The sequence below is a fragment of the Anopheles maculipalpis genome, chromosome X (genome assembly GCF_943734695.1).
Source record: "Anopheles maculipalpis chromosome X, idAnoMacuDA_375_x, whole genome shotgun sequence".
Classification (NCBI taxonomy): domain Eukaryota; kingdom Metazoa; phylum Arthropoda; class Insecta; order Diptera; family Culicidae; genus Anopheles; species Anopheles maculipalpis.
Genome location: NC_064870.1, coordinates 15130217 through 15149686, shown reverse-complemented (window position 1 = coordinate 15149686; position 19470 = coordinate 15130217). Strand labels below are relative to the sequence as shown.

At 41.7% G+C, this 19470-nt stretch overlaps 1 protein-coding gene across 1 annotated transcript in view; it reads left to right on the top strand.

Moving 5' to 3' along the window:
• The window catches only part of LOC126563843 (uncharacterized), a 42911-nt gene extending 24382 nt beyond the window's left edge, over positions 1 to 18529 (top strand). Inside the window, exons 2-5 of the mRNA XM_050220622.1 lie at positions 1073 to 1226; positions 2354 to 2699; positions 3876 to 4182; positions 18504 to 18529. Coding sequence (XP_050076579.1) covers positions 1073 to 1226; positions 2354 to 2699; positions 3876 to 4182; positions 18504 to 18529 — 833 coding nt within the window. The remainder of the gene's footprint in view (positions 1 to 1072; positions 1227 to 2353; positions 2700 to 3875; positions 4183 to 18503) is intronic.
• The last annotated feature ends 941 nt before the right edge of the window (positions 18530 to 19470 follow it).

Here is a 19470-nt window from a genome sequence, read left to right as displayed (position 1 = left end):
CAATCCGAATACTGCATTTAGCTCTGCGTTGAGCCATTTCAACGCACATTTATTCCCTTTTTGTTGCTCATTTTCTATTGGTGAGCATTAAAATTTAAAGCTTTATTAAAACTGAGGATGAATAGGTGCACAAAGCGTAAATAGTAATTGAGAAGGCAAACAGGGGGCGAACCATTGATAAGGTGGGGATAAGAAATGGTAGCCCATTTTTTTCGTACTAAAAGCATACCTCATATATACCCCAAGGCCAATCACACATTCTTCTTTTCATTCTTGGTTTTCATAATCCGCTGCTAGTTCAGACATGACTTGATTTTACCAATGCCCCGAAGATGGATAATCAATAGAAAAAAGCTTTAATAAAGGAACACAGTCAGAATGGGATTCGATCCCCGGTCCTGCCGAGTGAAGTTCGGCGCAGCTATCGTCTCGGCCACCAGGAACCAGCGAGATTAGTGTCGTTAGACCAGCAAAAAAAGAAAATTATGAACACAAATTTCAGCCGTTGTAAATCATCACACACTAATTGCCATTTTTAATATATTTCGTCTTCATTCCCCCCAGTGACCAAAACTATAATAGAGCTGTGTTGTTATGGTCATTGCTATGTTTTTGTTTTCGTTATGGTTTCGCTAATGTAAATCTCCATTTGTTGTCTACCAACTGATTTTCCCCATTCGGGTGCCAGACCTTCAGCAACCAGGCCCTGAGATGTACTCAACAATGGTCACACTGTTTGCAGTGATTGTTTCATCTGAAGCTCAAAATAACTTTGCTGCAGTGATGGCGTTTTGTATACATCCGACCGCGCATTCTCTGCACTATCGTACATTTTCCGTCTTTCCCTGCTCATCATCTATCCGGCCGGGAAAATGTTTGCGAGCGGGTATTTTAATTCATCGTGCAAATGTTTAACTTTCATTTGGCAGCCACCACCACCTTCTTCCCTTGAAACTTTCTTCACCCGTTGCCGTTGCATTCGTTCCGTGTGCATTACCGTACCCAGTGCATCGAAAAATCTTAGCATAGGTAGCAGCCCTAACATTGTTCGACAATCTACCTCTATTTGCAGAATGGCACCGGGCACTAGCGCTGCGATTGACAAACATGAACGTTCCGGAAGTGGTCGACTATCGTGATACGGTAACACTATCCTGTAGCTATGATCTGGGTACTCACCAATTAAACTCCGTTAAATGGTACAAAGGCAATAAGGAGTTTTACAGGTACGCAATCGTAGCTGGGAACTTTCTCTTGCTGACGACAATATCCTAGGCCCAGGAAGCTATTTGCTGCGTATTCAGTTTTACACACTACTTTGATGCGTTGAATGTTTAAGATAGTATACGAACGGTGTGTTCACAGGCAAACTATTAGATGAGTGGACATAAGGAAGGGCGTGATGGCAGCAACAACAAAAAAACTCATCGCAAGGACATAATGCACACTAATGTTGTAGAGAGATGGGACACTCCCGAATGTATCCCGACGCTGTTGGTCCAATTTGCAGCGACTGCGCTGATGCAGCAACTAGACAATTTACGCTTATTGTGGAAAAAAATTGAATAGAGGTAACAAGGATAGATCATCAGCATGAGGTTCGTTTCACGAACCGTGCCAGATTGCAGGCGAATATTGGCTTGGTTTTTTGGGGTCCTTGTTTGTTTATGCTTCTCCCGACCTTCTTTTGCAATACGAAATGCCTGATTCAATACATCATACTTTGAAAAACAACCAAATGATGCTTTTCGTGACGACTGCCTACCTGGCTTCCATGTTGAAGCGACTGTGCGATGAATGATATTTGGGCTCATCACTCCGGGCAGCCTTTGGTATTGATCTTTCCCATACTTTCATTGTATGTTTTACCATCGATCGACTAGTATCAGCTGGCCAACGACAACGAAAAGAAGCAAGGAACAGTAATGAACGCAATAGCGTGGTTCTTATTGAACCGTTTCATTTGGAGGAAGCGAAGTATACTTCTGCCGAGATGAGGATGCAGGATGCTCCATGCAAGGACAGACAAGGACATACTGTTTGCACTACTATAGACTGTTTTTCACTTAATATTTCTAAAAGTTTGGTAACACAGCGACAAATCGTAACACTTGATTATAGAAACAAAAAAAAACCACCCAAAATTTAACTTTTCTTATAAAATAGAAGAGCCGTACATGATTTCGCAGTAGATTTTTTGTGACCCATAATTAAAAAGTTAGTTCTGCGTTAGGATGGAATATAATGGCAGCCCTGTTGTTTCAACAAACGAACGGTCTAACACCGAACCCGGTTAAACGTTTTCTTGTAATAATCATGTTATTCTTTACGATTAAATTTACCTCTTCTTCAGGTATGCGCCAATGTTGTTTCCAAAAGTGACAACCTACCCGGTAGAAGGCATCGTCGTCGCAAACGACCGGCCTACTATCTGCAATCAGTATCTATGCTCGATCCGGCTGACCGAGCTGCAGCGTCGCACGAGCGGCGAGTATCGGTGCGAAATATCGGGTGACGCACCCGAGTTCAAGCTCGCAAACGGGACGCGCAACATGACGGTTGAGGTGCTGCCCCAGGACGATCCCACCATTAGCGGACTCAGTGCCAGCTACCTGCCAAACGAGCACATCGCCGCAAACTGTACCTCGGATCGTTCAACACTCGCCACCCGTCTGCTGTGGTTCATCAATGGACGCACAGTAAGTAGCTGCATTTCAACATCTACGGTGGTTCAATGAGGTTAGGCAATTTTCTGATACAAGGGGTGTATGAGTATCGGCCTATATTGACTGATTTCCGTAATGGATGTGTTAGTTAGTTTTAAAGTCGATTCGTTAGATAAATGATCATAGTGTTGATGCTGGCGTATAAAGGCGTGTATCATAAATTAAATATGACCTTTTTAATGCTACACCCAGGAAAAATGCCATCCGGAAAGTGTTTGAAACTGTTCGAGAGCCTACACATGATAATATAACGATCCAATTTTTCTTTTTCTTCTTGGCTTAACCCGACCTCTAAAGGCCATCAGATGGCTTACTAGATTTGCTGATACCACGTAGTTGGATAGTCAAGTCCTCACAACACTACGCGGGGACGGTCCGGATGGGATTTGAACCCCGGTCCTGGCGTTTGAAGACCGGCTCCGCTGTCGCCTACACTACCGGGCTGCCCCTATAACGATCCGATTATTTGTCACCAAACTTCGACATCCTGATTGGCATCGTCATTAATACCGACTTCATTCCGAATTCTAGAAGCGGCCGTGGCAAGGCGACAGCGACTTTAATTTTCATGCGATAAAACCAGGTATCAAATCCTATCCGGACCGTTCCCCTGTAATGAGAACTTACTTTCCAACTACGCGGTAATCAGCAAGTAGAGTGAGCCATTAGATGGCCAGCGTGACCTTAGACGGTCGCACATCTAAAAAGGGAAGAGAATAGAGTTTAGGATAACTAGCAGTTTGACATTGCAGTGTGAGAAGCTATAATAAAAAGCATAAAGATATGTTTTATCGTTAATATATCGTCATGAAGTTAGTATAACTTCTTCTATGGCAACGGCATGATTCTGGCATAAATAACTGCAGCAGCATATGAGGGGTGCTATTTCTTATGCAAACTCCAGCGATAACCGCAAAACCAAAGCCTAGTTCCAGTTACGGGTTGCACACCCGTATGTTGTGGTTGACAAAGACAAGAGGCATTGATTTTATCTGACTTCCGATTGGCAGCAAACCGCAATCCGACCCGTACCGCAGTGTAGTGGCAGCATAATTAGCAGCACTCCTGAAGACACTCCCTCGTGCGAGATCTTTTTCGATGTGTGTGTGTTTTTTATCCCTTTTTTTACAACAACGATGTCATTTGCAGGTTCCGATGGAGTACCTACAGCAGCAGCAGGAAACCACGCTCGAAAGCGATGGGTTTTACCTGCGTTACCGCACGCTGGAAATGCGTGTGCCAGTGGACAGGCTGGTGCAACGTGAGCTAGACAACGTTATCTATATCAAGTGCATGGCCTCGGTCGATGCTGCACCGTCGATTGGCCGTGAGGCAAATGCGGTGGTCGGGTTGCGCAGCCATCGTTCGTCGTTGTTTGGGTTCGGAGGCCATAGTCGAGCAACTGGCAGAAGCAATATCATCCCGGGACTTGATCTTAAAGTCAATCTGGCAGCTGGTAAGTAGCCTTATTTTGAGATACCGATGAATGTTGACCAAAACGGACCTAAAACATTGAGCAGTAAATTAATGATCCTAACCTTGGAAGTTACCATCAAAATCTTATTGTCGTATCGCATCGTATTTCATCCTTATCTTTACATGAGGACTCGTCCCGCCATTTTTGTCTTTCTTTGACTTAATTTACCAATAGCAGAGGATGGTTTGTCATGTTTGCGGGGATACGGTCGGGGTTTTTCCTTAAAAAAATATATGACGTTATTTATGAATTCTCATCAATACTCTCTTAGAGATACCCTTTACCATAGATTCTCTCGACGCTATGTTTTTAAATTTAAGTATTACGGCTCGGTGCCGTATTCTCAGCTCTTCTCGAGCTGATTTTGTACAAATTTCTCAAGACATTTATTCCTAGTTTTTTGTTATGCCTTATCCCGGGCACGCTCGGTTTCTCTCTTTGTTCTAATTGTTGTTATTTTTTTGCAGCTCAATCTCTCCTACTTTTCTCAACAATTGGTATCGCAGCTATGCGATGGTACAACGAGCAGGACCTACGTTTCCTTCTTGACAACCGACCCTGAAGAGCATACTACGAGCTTCGGTTTCAGCTTAGCAGTAGCAATCATACGACAATTGATACACTAATAACTACCTACTATAGCTGGTGTTTAAACAAAAACCAAGCAACATTTATGGCAAAACTTCTCAAACCCGAGATAATGTTGACAACATCAGTATGCAGATGTTTCAGATGTACAAGCGAATGTACTACACCTTACCATATGTCGATATATTTTCCCCCCAAAACCAAGCTTCTATGGCTAGCCTAATGTGCAAACTGATTGAACATATTGATGGGATCTGTATATAATAATTACTGTAACATTTCAAACACGTTCAAAGAATCTTCACGACTCGTTCGTACTGCAATTCAGTGCTACGATTGTGGAATGGAATTGAGTAAGCGAACAAAATCATGCGCCTAATTTCATGTTTCACGAACGCTATCAAATATGATATGTGTTCTGTAAAAAAAAAAGGAAGTTCTAATCGATCAAAACAACCAGTTGTTAGGTAAGGTATGAGCAGTAAGCTGAAAAATATATATTTTGTAAAGACAATTGTTGTATTCTTTGAGAATGACTAAACACCAGATAATTGATACATGATGCGCATCTATTGGTGATGGAAAATTTCGTTCCAAACGCACCGTTCCGTTCCTTCCATGGAACGATCGAACATAGGTTCATAATAAAAATCACATAGTAGAGTTTTTGTATCTATTACATTCGTTAAACAGCTATTCTCACTTCTTTTTTTTCCTGTCCTGTTTCCTGTCCAAGAACTGAATCCTTCTAGCACGAAGCCAACGTTTCGAACGACACCAAAATTTTAACGATTAATTTTATTGGAATTTGAATCGCCCATTAGATAACCGGCAGTACTATAAGCTTCCTTTTCACTAAACAGCAATTTTTGCTCGATCGTATTGCTGTGTAGTCAAAAAACCTTACATGACTACTACAGCACGGTAGACACTTTACCATTGTTGTACTGTTTATTTCCCCGCAAAAGTAGATTCAAAGGAACCTAACAGGTTCTTTCAGATCCTTTTCGGAAAAAAAGCAAATGGTTCCGTTCCGGCAAAAGTTAAATTTCCCCACCACTAGTATCTATGCTTCGGTGGCCAGATACAAGGGGAAAAGGTGAGGGAAAATGGATAAAAAAAAGACGCGCAAAAAATTAAACTTAGTGTAGAATAAGGATTTGTAAATATTGAAGTTTACTGTCGAGAGAGGAAATTCATAAACAACGTAACCGAACACACACTAGTACACAGCCACACAGCCCTTATAAAGGGAAATGAAGCAAACATACAGACACACAAAGATGAAAAAAAAAGGAAATGAATGATGAAAACAGGCAATGAGCAGCGGCAGATCGCAAGTGAAAGTAAAACAAAAAGTAAAGCAAACTTTACTAGGCAATGATAAAGCAAATACACATACCATGCACTCATCTACACGGCAGCATTCACATACTTTTTATCGAGAAGCGCGTGTAAAAATTTACGCAGTTGACAGAAGAAGAAAAAAACACGTGCAAACCAACAGCGTTGGAGAAATGAAATAAGAAAATCAAAACAAATAAAATAAAACTGAGCACACTGAATGTGTCGAAACCGTTTATTTTTACTTTATAGCTACTTGTTTGGGGTTCTTTTTTCCCCCCAAAACGTGTGTTGAGTTTTATTACAATTATTTTGCAGCGGGTTTTCTCATGGCTAAGGTTCCAGCACGATGACCAAAGAAGTGAGAAAGCGTTTGGAGTTTTGACGCTTTTCGCTAATGAACAAACGAATCTATGGAAATTTTTGAATATACCTTTTATTTTACGTTTTTGGTTGTTCAATTTGATTGCGTACAACGTCAATTCGGGCACTGGTTAAAGTTGCACACTGGGATGACTGGGATTTTCGCTTGGCTTTGATTCTTGGTTTAAATTACTTTTGTCATACGAAAATCATACGAAGTGGGACCACCTAGGACCCAGAGAGCTGTCTGCTATGAGGGGGCCCGCGTTAGGAGCCTCGTACTCAAACTTGTGTCAGTTAGTCCCAAGTTTGGTCCCCAAGTTAAACGAATGTCTAGGACCTCCGAATATCTCCGCTTCATCCGCTTCTGCAGAATCCAAACTATTATATGCCTGGATAATCAAATGGAATCAGACGACCTACTAGGTCACGCCGGCCGTCAGATGGCCTACTAGACTTGCTGATTGCCTCGTAGTTGGATAGCCAGTCCTCACTACGGTGGAACGGTCCTGATGCGACTTGAGCCCCGGCCCTGCCGAGTAAATACCGGCGCCGCTGTCGCCGTTTCACCGGACCGCCCCAATTCAAATTCATCATCTTTCAATCAATAACGAATGATTCGACTCGCGAAGAAACGTGGGCTGATTCCCTCAGTCAAACGAAAGCTGCAAAACCCGGCGTAGCCAAAGACCGAACGCTTATTATTTACGATCGCGTACAGGCAAGTGTTAACCTCAACGATGCGCTTCATCGATTTTGAGATCGTATTGCACCAGCGTAGCCCGGACAACGACTTCATTACACGCGATAATTAGTCAACCCAGTCCCCAGACAACTGACCATCGCGAATGTAAGCGTTTCGAGGGATGCGAATTTTCATCACCGGCAGTAAAGTAGGCAGCCGTAGACCGTCGCGTGCTAATGTCATAGAAGAAAAAAGGGAGGGAGGTGCAGTACCGCAGTCGCAGTTATTTTCCTTCCCGTCTCTTACACGAATAAAAGTGAAAGATTTTCTGCACAATAGTTGCAAAATTCACTGCAAGTTTAAACTGCATATCGTCTTTGTTTTATCAAAATTTAAATCACTTCCGTTACCATCATCCGTCCTTCTTTGTTTTAGGCCATTTAAATAGATATTGTTTGCCAGATAGCCGAGAATTCATGCCTTACTTCCGCATAAAATCTCCAGGCGTAGTAAACGGTGCATGTGTTTGTACGGTTTTCGCAAAGAAGCAATACACCGAGCGTTTGCTTCACTCGGGTATTCTCAGCTCCGATGAGAGATCCTCTTAAGCGATGCGGCAAGCTGCTGTAGCGTGCACCTAGGTAAAATAGCTGATAGCGTTGTTTATTCAACTTTCAGCGACACTCATTATTATGTAAATAAACTTGAGACGAATTGGTTAAACCTCGGCTCGCCGGTCACCGGCGCACCCACTTTTGCGCGCGACAATGTGGTTTCGAATCGATAGCAAATGTGTACGACTCTTTCTGCTGCCAGATTTGCACGAAGCTTTTTCACCCTCAAAAATTTCATAGCCGGAAGGTTTTCACAATCGTGGAAGTGATCCAGCTGCGCTGACGATGAGGGTGATTTATCCTTAGCGCGGGCATAACCCAAATCGGTGTCGTGATGGAAAACAAACTTTAGCTGGCTTCCTTCTTCCTACGAGTTTGTTTTGCTTGTATTGATTAGGGTAATTAGTTTCGTAAATAATGATTAATTTCAACAGCTTGTCAATTCCAGCTTACAGGACAACCCGAGGGTAAAACGGACGATGTCGGTATACATTTCAAGTGCGGTATTTTAGCCGCAAGGAGCTGAATAATGATATGTTTAAGAAGTGGTCTTGAATATTAATGTGCCAATTGTTCAGGGTTAAAAATTTATCGAAAATAATCATTAAACATTTGAATAAATGATAATAAGAACAGCCAGCCTCAAATGTTTAATGAACGGTTAAAGAAAAGATTATGCTAGACTCTGATGTGAGGTGCATTACATATCTTTAGCTATCCATTAAATAATAACTAACACTTTTACTGCCTTGTCTATTGAACTCGATTGACGGCTTATTTATTTATTCAACCATGTCCAAAAAATTGTCAACTGTTACTTCAAACTAGTCACTCTGTACCGTGTTCATCTGCCAGCTATTCCTACATCAAACAGAAATACGAAGCGAGCTTACGAAACAAATCGCATTAACATAACTTTTCATAAACGGTCGGCAAACGTCCGACGATTGTTTACCAATCATTGACTCGCAATCGGCCACGAATTGATTTCTGTCTTTCCCATGCCGTGTAAGAAATATCAATATAAAAATGTAAGAAGCAAAACGCTTAGACCAACGCGACAACAGCTAACAGTCTCTTTTCAAAATACTCCTTTCTTTACCTCTCTCTTTCTCTCCCTCTCTCTCTCTCTCTCTCTCTCTCCATCTACCCATGCATATTTTTCTCTCTCCCTCTGTGTTGCTCTCGATTGCTTTATTATCGAGTCATCGCGGTTCCGAAAACGCGACGCAAGCCATTGATGCATGTACCACCAGGCGCCTCCATTTGAATGAAAGACCACCAGGCGCCTCCTTCACCACCAGAGCATTGTGGCGCTTACTCCAGGTGGAACGGGTGGGTAAAGATGATGCAGGTTGAATAATGCACGCGGGATGATCGCACTACCGCAGACCCTTAGTCTCGACAAACAACTCACTTTGGACGTCGCGTGGCAGAATTATTTATGGTGATGAATAATTTTGGTTCATTATTATTGGGCTTCGCCCTTATGGCGTCATCAAACATGCTCGGGTTGAGCGGGAGAGAGCAGTGGGGTGGGGAGTGGGAGGGCGTGGTCAGGGAAGGGAAGCTTCACTGCAGCTCAGCGGTGGCAGAAGGCCTGCTTTGTATGCGCCACACTCGGAGTTCCGCATCGAGTCGGAAAACTTTTCCAGCAACGTGTCGGGGTGGTATAAGGGTAAGCGTGCTACAATCTTCTTATTTGTTTCTTCAAACTCCATCATTGCTACTACATCAATTGCATATTTCGTTGAAGCAATCGTTTAAGGTGTATAAATATATTAAGTTATGCTCACATTCATCCGTCAATTTTTTTTACCTATTGCCGCAGATTCGAAAGCACTTTGATGAGCATGATTTGGCATTTTTATTAGCAATTTTTGTTCTTTTAAAATGGAAAAACCAGGGACGCACACGCAATGCAAGATTTGAACTATTACTAGGAGGTTCAAAACTGCACAGTCATGAATCATTTTCCATAAATTATAACAAAAATTTACGACATCTACCCGACAAAACAGGTTGTGATTAATCTTACACATCGATCTGTTTGTAAGAGTCCAAACAAAAAGATAAATAATTCTTTTAGCTCTTTCTCCCCTGTTGCAACTGCAGGATAAAGAGAAACAGAAGAAGTGGAATATATCGAACCACAGTTTGTGTGTGTGTGTGTGTGTGTTTTTTTTTTATTCGTTTTCGCCCTAAACATTCAGAATACTTGTTACTCCTTAAGCTAAAGGAATTCAAATCACTCGCACGTATAAGCTAATGCTTCGAAGAGATTTCAGTAAAGATGAAACTCCAGCTGAAAACAAACAAACAGAACAACATAAATTTACATATTGTTTCGCTAATCTTTTGCAACACTGTTTGCTTGTGTCTACCTCATAGCACTCCCAGCAGAATATATTTCCCATGCTAGATGAACCTTCCTAAAGTGATGAAATTACTGAAGGAATTGTTGGTGCTAAAGCAAAGCTTCACGGTGTGTCTTTAACCGACATGAATTACCCCTGACGACATACCCACCGAAATATTCCTGCGATTTCTTTTTTTGTCTTTTCGTTGCTTGTTTTAAATTCTCTAGACCCCTTTTCATCAATTTTCGTGAGCGTTGATGCTGATTTGTTACAGCTAGAACGAGATGGCCATATTGGTGTTGGCGTTTGAACGGTTTTGCATTTACATTAGAATGTAAATGCTTATACTGAGCATTGCCGAAACGTAACATGGATCACATAATCATCAAGTATAACTACATTAGGCGCGGACCATAAATTACGTAACGCTAAAATCGGGATTTTCGTGCATCTTGCTGCTCATTTGGTTTCATTCCTAATTAAATGTATTTGGGCGAAAACGTTTCTTCCAAAATTTGTAAACACTTGATAAATGCCACGGAGAAAGTTGGTTGAGCAATTGCTGTATTGAAATCTTTTCCGGTTCTATTGTGGTAACTCCCATCCGCAATAAACCGCAGCGTAGCAGCCAACATTTCTTTTGGTGGGAGTCCTTTTGCCCTTACAGGCGAAAACTTTGGCTCAATCTCATCAAGAATATCGAGGAAAATTTCCTTCGATACACGAAAATTTTATCTTAAATCTGAAAAGAGCAAACTTCAAGAACTTATCAAAAAGGTTTTACACAAAAATGTCACAGGATAAACTCACGCTTGATTACTAAGTTCCAAAGGATCGAACGTACTACGACGCAGCCAGCGTTGTTTAGTAAGATCTTCTGTTCTTTCATAATCATTACTGCTATCATCGCTCATATGATTTATAAAAAATCATTTTAATATCCTTACTATCAGCTACAACACAAAATGTCTTCTCAACAAGAAGAGTTGTTTACACTTTTGGTTTTGTTTTTTGTTGGTTTCATCACTTTGACAAATTGATTTTGAAGATTTAACAAAAAAAAATGCTTAACGAAACTTGTTTGTCACAAGAACGGTTTCATAATGCAAATTTATTTTCCATTTTTATTGACTTTGAGACTTCTCCGTTTGCAAGAGATAATCGGGCCTAATATTACAATTTTGAAGCAATCGAAAGGAAGGAGGATATAAAAGAAGCGTGTCCCTAAATGTTGTTGCATATAACATTCTGCTACGTAACACAAAGTGGACCCCCTCCTCCCTCTTGTGTAACAAATCGTAATGCTAGGGTGTTTTAAACTAACCCCCCCCCCCCCCCCCCCTAGCGTTACGTAGTTTATGTACATCCCCTAGCAACAGATTCCTTTCACAGAATTACTGCGACTGGAGACTCGTAAAGAAATATCCGAATCAACCAAATGCTTCGAAGGTAAGCATTGGGTTGTATAAGGTATTCCCATTAGTACATGTATCACCAGAAAAAAAAAGTTATAAAACGCTTTTCTACGGACATCAAATCCTGCATCCGATAAGCATGCTCTTCCACTTATTGTCTGGTTGAGGTTTACCTTAAAGTTAATTACAATTTTTATTTTACAACTATTCTGTACAATCTTACACTTATACTAATATCTATACAAAATCTGAGCTGAACCAACATATTCACAACAATTCTTGTAATCCTGCTTGCATACTCATAGCCACAAAAACATGAATATGGTTGTTTTTTTCAGCTGGATTTTGCTCCTGGAAGCAAACGGTTGGGCAGACATGATATTTAACATCCTGACATACATGTACATCTTTCAATCATATTTTGCACGGCGTCAACACCTGGTCAGTTCGGTCAAAACTTTAGGCCAGAACGGTAGCAATGAGACGATGAATGAGTTGAATATAATTTTTCTTTCAAATATGACGTTTTTGAGCAGCGTCAAAAAGATTTTGAAACCCCATAATATTCTTCAAACCTTCTAGTCTCTACGTTTAGGAAGGATATGTTGAGACTAGAAAATTAGGAAAATAAATTAAAAAGGATCAACTGCTTGTTTACTTCGCGATTACTTTGCACCTCATCTCACACTCGTATTTTCGATCTGTTCGACCATCTCATACAATATTCTCATGAAAAGTTTTTCTTGGATGCAATTTTTCTGCACCTAAGTTAGAACACGTGATGTTTGTAGGCTCCGGAGGACTACTTTCTGATGACTTACTGAATCGCAAACACCGGCCCACGCAGTTGCTGCCCGTTGGTGTAGGCGACAGCGGCTTCACACGGCAGGACCGGGGTTCAAACCCCATCCGGACCGTCCCCCCGTAGTGAGGACTGACTAACCAACTTCGTGGTATCGACAAGTCTAGTAAACCATTTCGATGGCCGGCATGACCTTAGAGGTCGTTAAACCAAGAACAAGTTACACCCACACCTGTGCAAAGCGACCATTATTTTATTGCAAAGAAAGATACCTCCCAGATACACTCTGTCCTCGAACTATAATGTGTACGATGTCACGGGGTAGCAGCCATGAATATTTATATCAAATTTGCCAAACAAGTCGCGCATAAATACTTGCACGGAGTGTGCTGCAATCATTGTGTCCAAGGGTCGCAATCTGCCAGAAGGCATGGCATGGAAAAATTTATATGAGTTTCAAAATAAGCGACGACGAGCCAAAGCGATGGGAGAGTATAAAATACTCACCCAGGCTATATCGCACCACAGATTCCGCGTCGACGGAGTTATCGATGAGGAGGTGGACAATTTTCGAGCCGCACACAACTCTGTATGAAGATGCTGCGCTCGTGCTGAATTTACTTAAGTGTTCTAATTTAGTCATTTCCTATTTGGCAGCGGCAGCAGTTAGACTATTCACAAAAATATATGCCCAATTATGTGAATATTTGTGTTTTTTCAAGCAGATAACATTATGTTAAAGGCGGCAGCGGTACCGGGCTTCAAACGGGCTGGCCAAGGGGAATCCTTTTTAATATTTATTTCACATTTTATTCATGTTCCTTGTGTGGGTGTGTGTGTGTGTGTGTGTGTGTATGTGTGTGTGTTAAAATCGTTTTAATTCTGACGCTTTGTGGCTCCTCGTCTATACGAATCAATAGCAATCAAAGCAAGCAAATAAAATAAATCAAAGATTGCAAACAGTGCACACTCTGGCAGAATTTCATTATGCTTGTTAGCGCCAATACTGCCCATAGTCGATATTTGTCAGTTCATTCGCCTTGCACGTTTGCCGGTTTTGCTGCGGCAATCGATGAAACGGGATAATGCTTTTTTCTAGTACATTTGGCATTTAAAACGGTGGTTATTATCCCTTCTTCTTACTTGAGCTGAATTTTTTTTTTTCATCTACAATCTTCAACATCGATTTACTTTGAAAAATCACGAGAATATAAGAACGTAAGCCGTATGGTTTACACCTCATTTCATACGATGTGATGAATTAACAGCAGAAGTCTTATTATGGTTCTCTTTAAGCTATATAATTATTAGCTTAATTACGGTTCAAGCGCGATACAATGCCTGTTCCTACAGAATGAGTTACTGGCGCTGATATCACTTTAGCCACCGCAATGAAAAGGTGAGTAGCTCTTGATCCAATCCCCGTCTCTGCTCGCTTTGCTAGCGACAAGAGCGTCTCTGCACAGCGACAAGAGAGTCCTTATCTATCACCGATCGTAAATGATCGCCACATTGTCGGCCACAGGTTCTGAATAGAGGCCTATTTCTCCATGGTGTGATAGGACCCTGCGTAGGCTCAAAACAGCTAAGGCAGCTTCTTCCCGACGATATCGGGGGCGTATATGTTCCACTTTAAGACGCAAGTATAATGCGGTGCACTCTGTTTATCGACGCTATAATAAAAACCTTTGCCTGTTGCATAGGTTCGCGTTCGTGCAGTGACGTTCTTTGGAAGTTCGTCAACGCAAGACGAAATGTTGAAATGTCCGCAGATGTTTCAAGCTCCATCAACTACAAAGGATACTATGGCAACACCTCATATGCAGTTTTTTTTGCCTCAAACTACGTTATGTCTTTCTTACCGGACGTCACTGATGAGATGCAAATAGAGATGCAGATAGATATACACAATATAGATGCAAACTCAATCCCGCCTTCGATCCTGATGCATTGAGCTACCCTCATTGTTATTATTGAGCACTTTATTTCAGGCCACTTATCGGACATCAGTCGACATGAATTTCTTAAAATGATCTTAGTTTCTATGAATACGCAAACGGTCACGAAACGCGAACTTTCATACATTAAAATCGTAGAGTTCCGATAACGCGAAACAGGTAATACCTATCGTGGTCTGAGAGTCTCTTGTTGGTGCCGAAAATGGAATCGAGCTAAATAAGTTAGGAGCATCAATCGAGTTGTCTAAGACATTTTACGTCGAACTGACAATGGTTGGACACCTAACAACAAACACCTAGCTTCATAAGATGCACGAGTGTCACCGTTCCTCCAAGGGAGGAACCTAATTCAATCACAGATCAAACCATGGAGTAATAAAGAGTTTTAATGGTCGAAGGTTCGTGAAATTTTCTTACTATACGTTGTATTAGATCTAAAACTTTAACCCGTTCTCTCCAATTCCTTGGCTTCGCGGATGACAACGACATCATCGGACGGACAACTGCTGCGGTGTGCGAGGCGTATACCCGACTGAAACGCGAGGCCAATAGAATCGGATTGAGCATCAATGCGACGAAGACAAAATACCTCAGGGTGGTAGAGGAGTTCTGCTACCTTGATACGATCGTAACTTCGGACAACAACGTAGGCAGCGAAGGTCAAAGGCGCATTGTTCAGGGGAATCGTGCCTACGACTCCACAAACTCCTGCGATCTAGAAGACTCCAACTGTACGATTTACCGTACCTTGATACGTGATGAGGATGCCGGACTCATGCCCATCCAAGAAGGTGCTCGTCAGCAACCCGTTCGACACGAGGCGTAGAGGAGCACAGCATGCTCGTTGGCTGGATCAAATGGATTCTAACCTGTCGGAGATCGGATGCAGCCGTGTATGGAGGACTACATCCCAAGATCAAGTTTCCTGGAAACGGATTTGCGACCTGGCCATGTCGACTCGACGTGCTCAATCCTGAGCAAACCCAGAAGAAGAAGATCTGAAATTTGGTTTGCTCGGAAGATCCCTGATTCTATTTGAGGTCTAAAACTAAGCCGGCTATCAAGTAGGATACCCAAGTCACTCAAGACTGGTTCCCAATTTTGTATTCAAAAATGTCAGTGTCTCTAGTTTTAGCGAATGAAATTATACGACCTTTAGCAACACACAGAGACAGCATATTACGAGAATACCAAGAACTAATAGTCTCAGTACATGTTCCAATCGTCGACAGTCGTATGCATCATTTACTGCAGCGTATAGTTTCACATCATCAGCAAACCGTAATACCTAGTAGAATAGCTACATCGTTCACATAGAGCAGGAACAGAAGAGGACCCAAATTACTCTCCTGTGGGACCCCTGAGGTGTAAGAGATGGTTTCGAACAGTTTATTGCTCAGCCTTACACGGTATGTGCGTTTCATCAGATAGGACTCACGGCGATTCGAAGACTTCTTTCAGGTTTGTATAGATTGCGTCTACCTGGTTGTTTTGACGTATACGTTAAAAGAGGATCGCCGAACCCGATTTGGCACTTCTGATCCTTTTTTTCATCCCTAAATTCAACGTCGCCTGTGATTGCCAGCAGCCGGGCATGCCACGCGCCAAGTTTTTAAACTGTATTCACGGTGTGCGGCCTACTCTATGCTAATTTATTACGTCCGCGTTGAAATTCATGTATTTTGCACTTTTATTTTTGCTGCCCCGCTTCGTGAGAGCCTAACGCGGTCCGTTGAATATAACAAAATTAACATAACAATATTAAATCCAGCCGTCATACTTAAGTATAAATAATATATTTGTATTTCGGAGGGCTATACTGACGGCAACTAATCCCACGGCAAATGGTTGCCAAACATTAGTTGGGCGATAGCTACCATATTTGCATCACAACAAAAACAAAACTAGCTCAACAGCTGAAATCCAAAGGATGACTAACAACAACAAAATGTTTGCCTTTATTAAATAACACGCACACATTCAACGATTAAGCAAAAAGTTGGTGATGACGCCCACAAAACGCCTGGTACAGGGTCCTACGAACAGATATAGAAAAAGTACCACCTCTGGCATAGCCGTCATTGTCTTTCGTAAACAGAGTTTGGTTTATTTTTCTCTTACCACCATTTGCTGGTAGTCAAGGTTTGTGTAGCATGGGTTTTAAGCAATTCCCGTTGGGTTTGCGTTTTGTTTCCAGAACCATTATTTTATGGAGATTTTTTCAGAATTTTACTTTCACTCAGTGGAAGGGAACTAAACTAATCCTTTTCTTTTTTTTATGGTATTCTCCACAAGACTAGACTTACAAGGCGCGAAAAACAATGCACTTTATAATGGGGCGAGAGATGTTTTATTTGCTTATGCATTACCTTATAGAAGTAATTCATTTGCAATCCTTTACTATTATTGAGTGTTGCTTCCTCTCATGCTCACTATCTTAATAAGCGAACCGAAGCGAAGCGAACACGTAACTGTTCAATCTCGATATGCGTGCAGTTTTGTAATTATGCGTCGAAATTCTTCCTGTTTAGTATTTCTTCTTTATTTGTGGCAGTTGCAACAGCGGCACCGGTCTTCACACGGCAGGACCAGGGCTCAAATTCCATCCGGAGCCGTAGTGTTCCATCCGCCCATCAAAGCTTAACAACTTCAAACTGACACACACACACACACTGCGAGAGAGTCAGTCTTCGGTCCATACTGTGCAGCCATCCATTTCAAGGTGCATATGCAGATCAAACAAGGGCACTCATGGAGTTAGTAGTAAAAACGACAGGCCGTCTGAAAGCTATTTGCTCGAAACTACTTTGAAGGTGGAAGCTATACATTAGTCCAGCAGCACTGAAGTGAGCTGGAAAATGTCCCATGCGTAGCTTTGTTATGCGTCAAATCCCTTTGAAGCTTCTGCTCGAATTTGAAGTTTCTGGAAGCTTACGAAAGATCTTCCACCATAACGAAATGAAGTAATTTCTGACTCCAAAAAAAAATGGATGTTCTTATTTGATGCGGCGCTGTGCATTGAGCCAGATAATCTGTAGCATTGTACCGTGTAAGATGACTGTTTGACTACACAGTGCAGAGCTACCTGTTAAAATGTACTCCGCAGGAGGTTTTACTACAAACAGAAACTGAACACATTAACATTGTGATGCTACCCATTGACTCATTGGACGAGAAGCAAAAATGTGATAATACTAAGTGAAACAAGCATACTAATTTCCTGGATACCGGAGCAGAAAAAGTTTCATGTGGACCCCAAGCCCGTCTTTAACGAGCGAAAATCAAACACTTCTACATTCACTACACGTCCCTACCACCAGGATATGGGAATAATGGTAATCCGGATCATTCTACCTGTCAGCATTTCTGCCACTGCATGACGTCAACAGACGCCAGCAATACGCCAGCAATCATCTGCACTCCAAACATGGCAACACGATGGCAAACTGCGTCGGTACCGATATCACGAAAAGTTGGGTAAAATGATGAAGCATGAGAAAGAAAGTTTGTACGGAAACAAAGATTGACTTATTTTTCGAATCGCACTTACAGCGGAGAAAGTCGGATACCGGTAGAGACGGAATGGATAATAATCTGTCCCTTAGTGTAAATTACAACTGCTCTTCTGGCGAGATTTCATAAACTCCACGAACTAGCGGAATAGAAGCAAACGCAAAGCAAACACGAAGACACCAAGCTAGTCTAGACCTCTCCCCGCCACTCTTGCTTTGTTTCACGCTATAGATATAACAGTTGTCCACTAGATGACCTTTTCATGCAGCAATGGTTGACGTACTGCAGCGTGGAACGAATGCATAAATAACAAAATCGTAACCGTACGTGTGTGTGATGGCGGGGTAGGAATCGGACTTTAAACGCGACGAGAACGGAACAACCCTGTGCTAGCTGAGCGAACAATTTTTTTTCCTTAAGATTGACTGTCCAGGCAGTCTGAAGATATCAGATGAGAATATTCCTTGGAGACATCGAAGCCTTTACGCCAGGCGACTTTGGATATTCAGAAAGGCATATCCTTTAGAGGAATTTTGGAGGTTTGATCCTTAACTTGGGTAGACGGATATTCAAACCTCTCGAAAAAATAGAACGCCAGGTTTAGATGATTACATGTGAAATCCGTCAACTGTATTCTCCCCGTTTTTGCTGTCTACAGATAAAGAAGGCAACAACAGTAACTAACACAAAACACTCATTTGTTTCTATGAGATTTAAAGGTGTCTCTTTTAGTAAACTAATGTTAAGATGTATAGCAGGTACGCTACACGTGTTTGCAAACATTAATGTGTAACAGTACAATCCCGTCTGTCTCAGGTTTCCGCCAGCTACTGGAAGAATGGTGCAAACTGAAATTCCCTTTTCTAGTTTGCCACATAAAGTAACAAGAAAATAACCGAAATAAGTAAGGTAAGCAAATGGATCCAAAGTGCAGTGAAAGTTTCAAATTTCCCCTGGGAAATATTTCCTTCCCTGTACCACTGGAACAGATAGACGCAAAGAAATATGTCCCACAAAGGATCCAAAATGGTGAGAATCGTCATGATCCATTTCCAAAACGTGTTCTCGCATAACGCACGTCTTTGTAACTGGTTTCGATCGGTGAATTGCTCGACTATTTACTTTACCGCAAACCGAGAACTTTACGGAGCGATTTACTCTGATTCCTTTTACCCAGATGTTTTCCTCTTTTCGCGCAACAACGGGAAATGGGATGTGATCTAATGGTAATAAGTTGAAGTTATTGTTCTATGTGGTATACGCTCAACGCGATACGAGGAGCAATTATTTCCTATGTTACAGACAAGCAGTAAAACTATTAATGAAAAAAAAATAATACCGTATATGGATAGCCAGCTCTGCGCACAGAGAGATTGGTGGTATTTAATACCGGACTTTTCACGTTAGAAGCTGATTGATAACGATGGTCCATCAAAAGATGCATCACACCAAACATGTACTCAACAATATTCAGATGAAATTCGATATGCTTTTTGACAAAGGAGACGTGGTGTTTCCAAAACGAAGATGGAATGTTGGCGTAGATACGTTCGCCAGAAAGGACAACATAATTTATTTACAGACAACAACGCTAGACAGTGAGCGGTTTCGAGGATTTCTGCAGC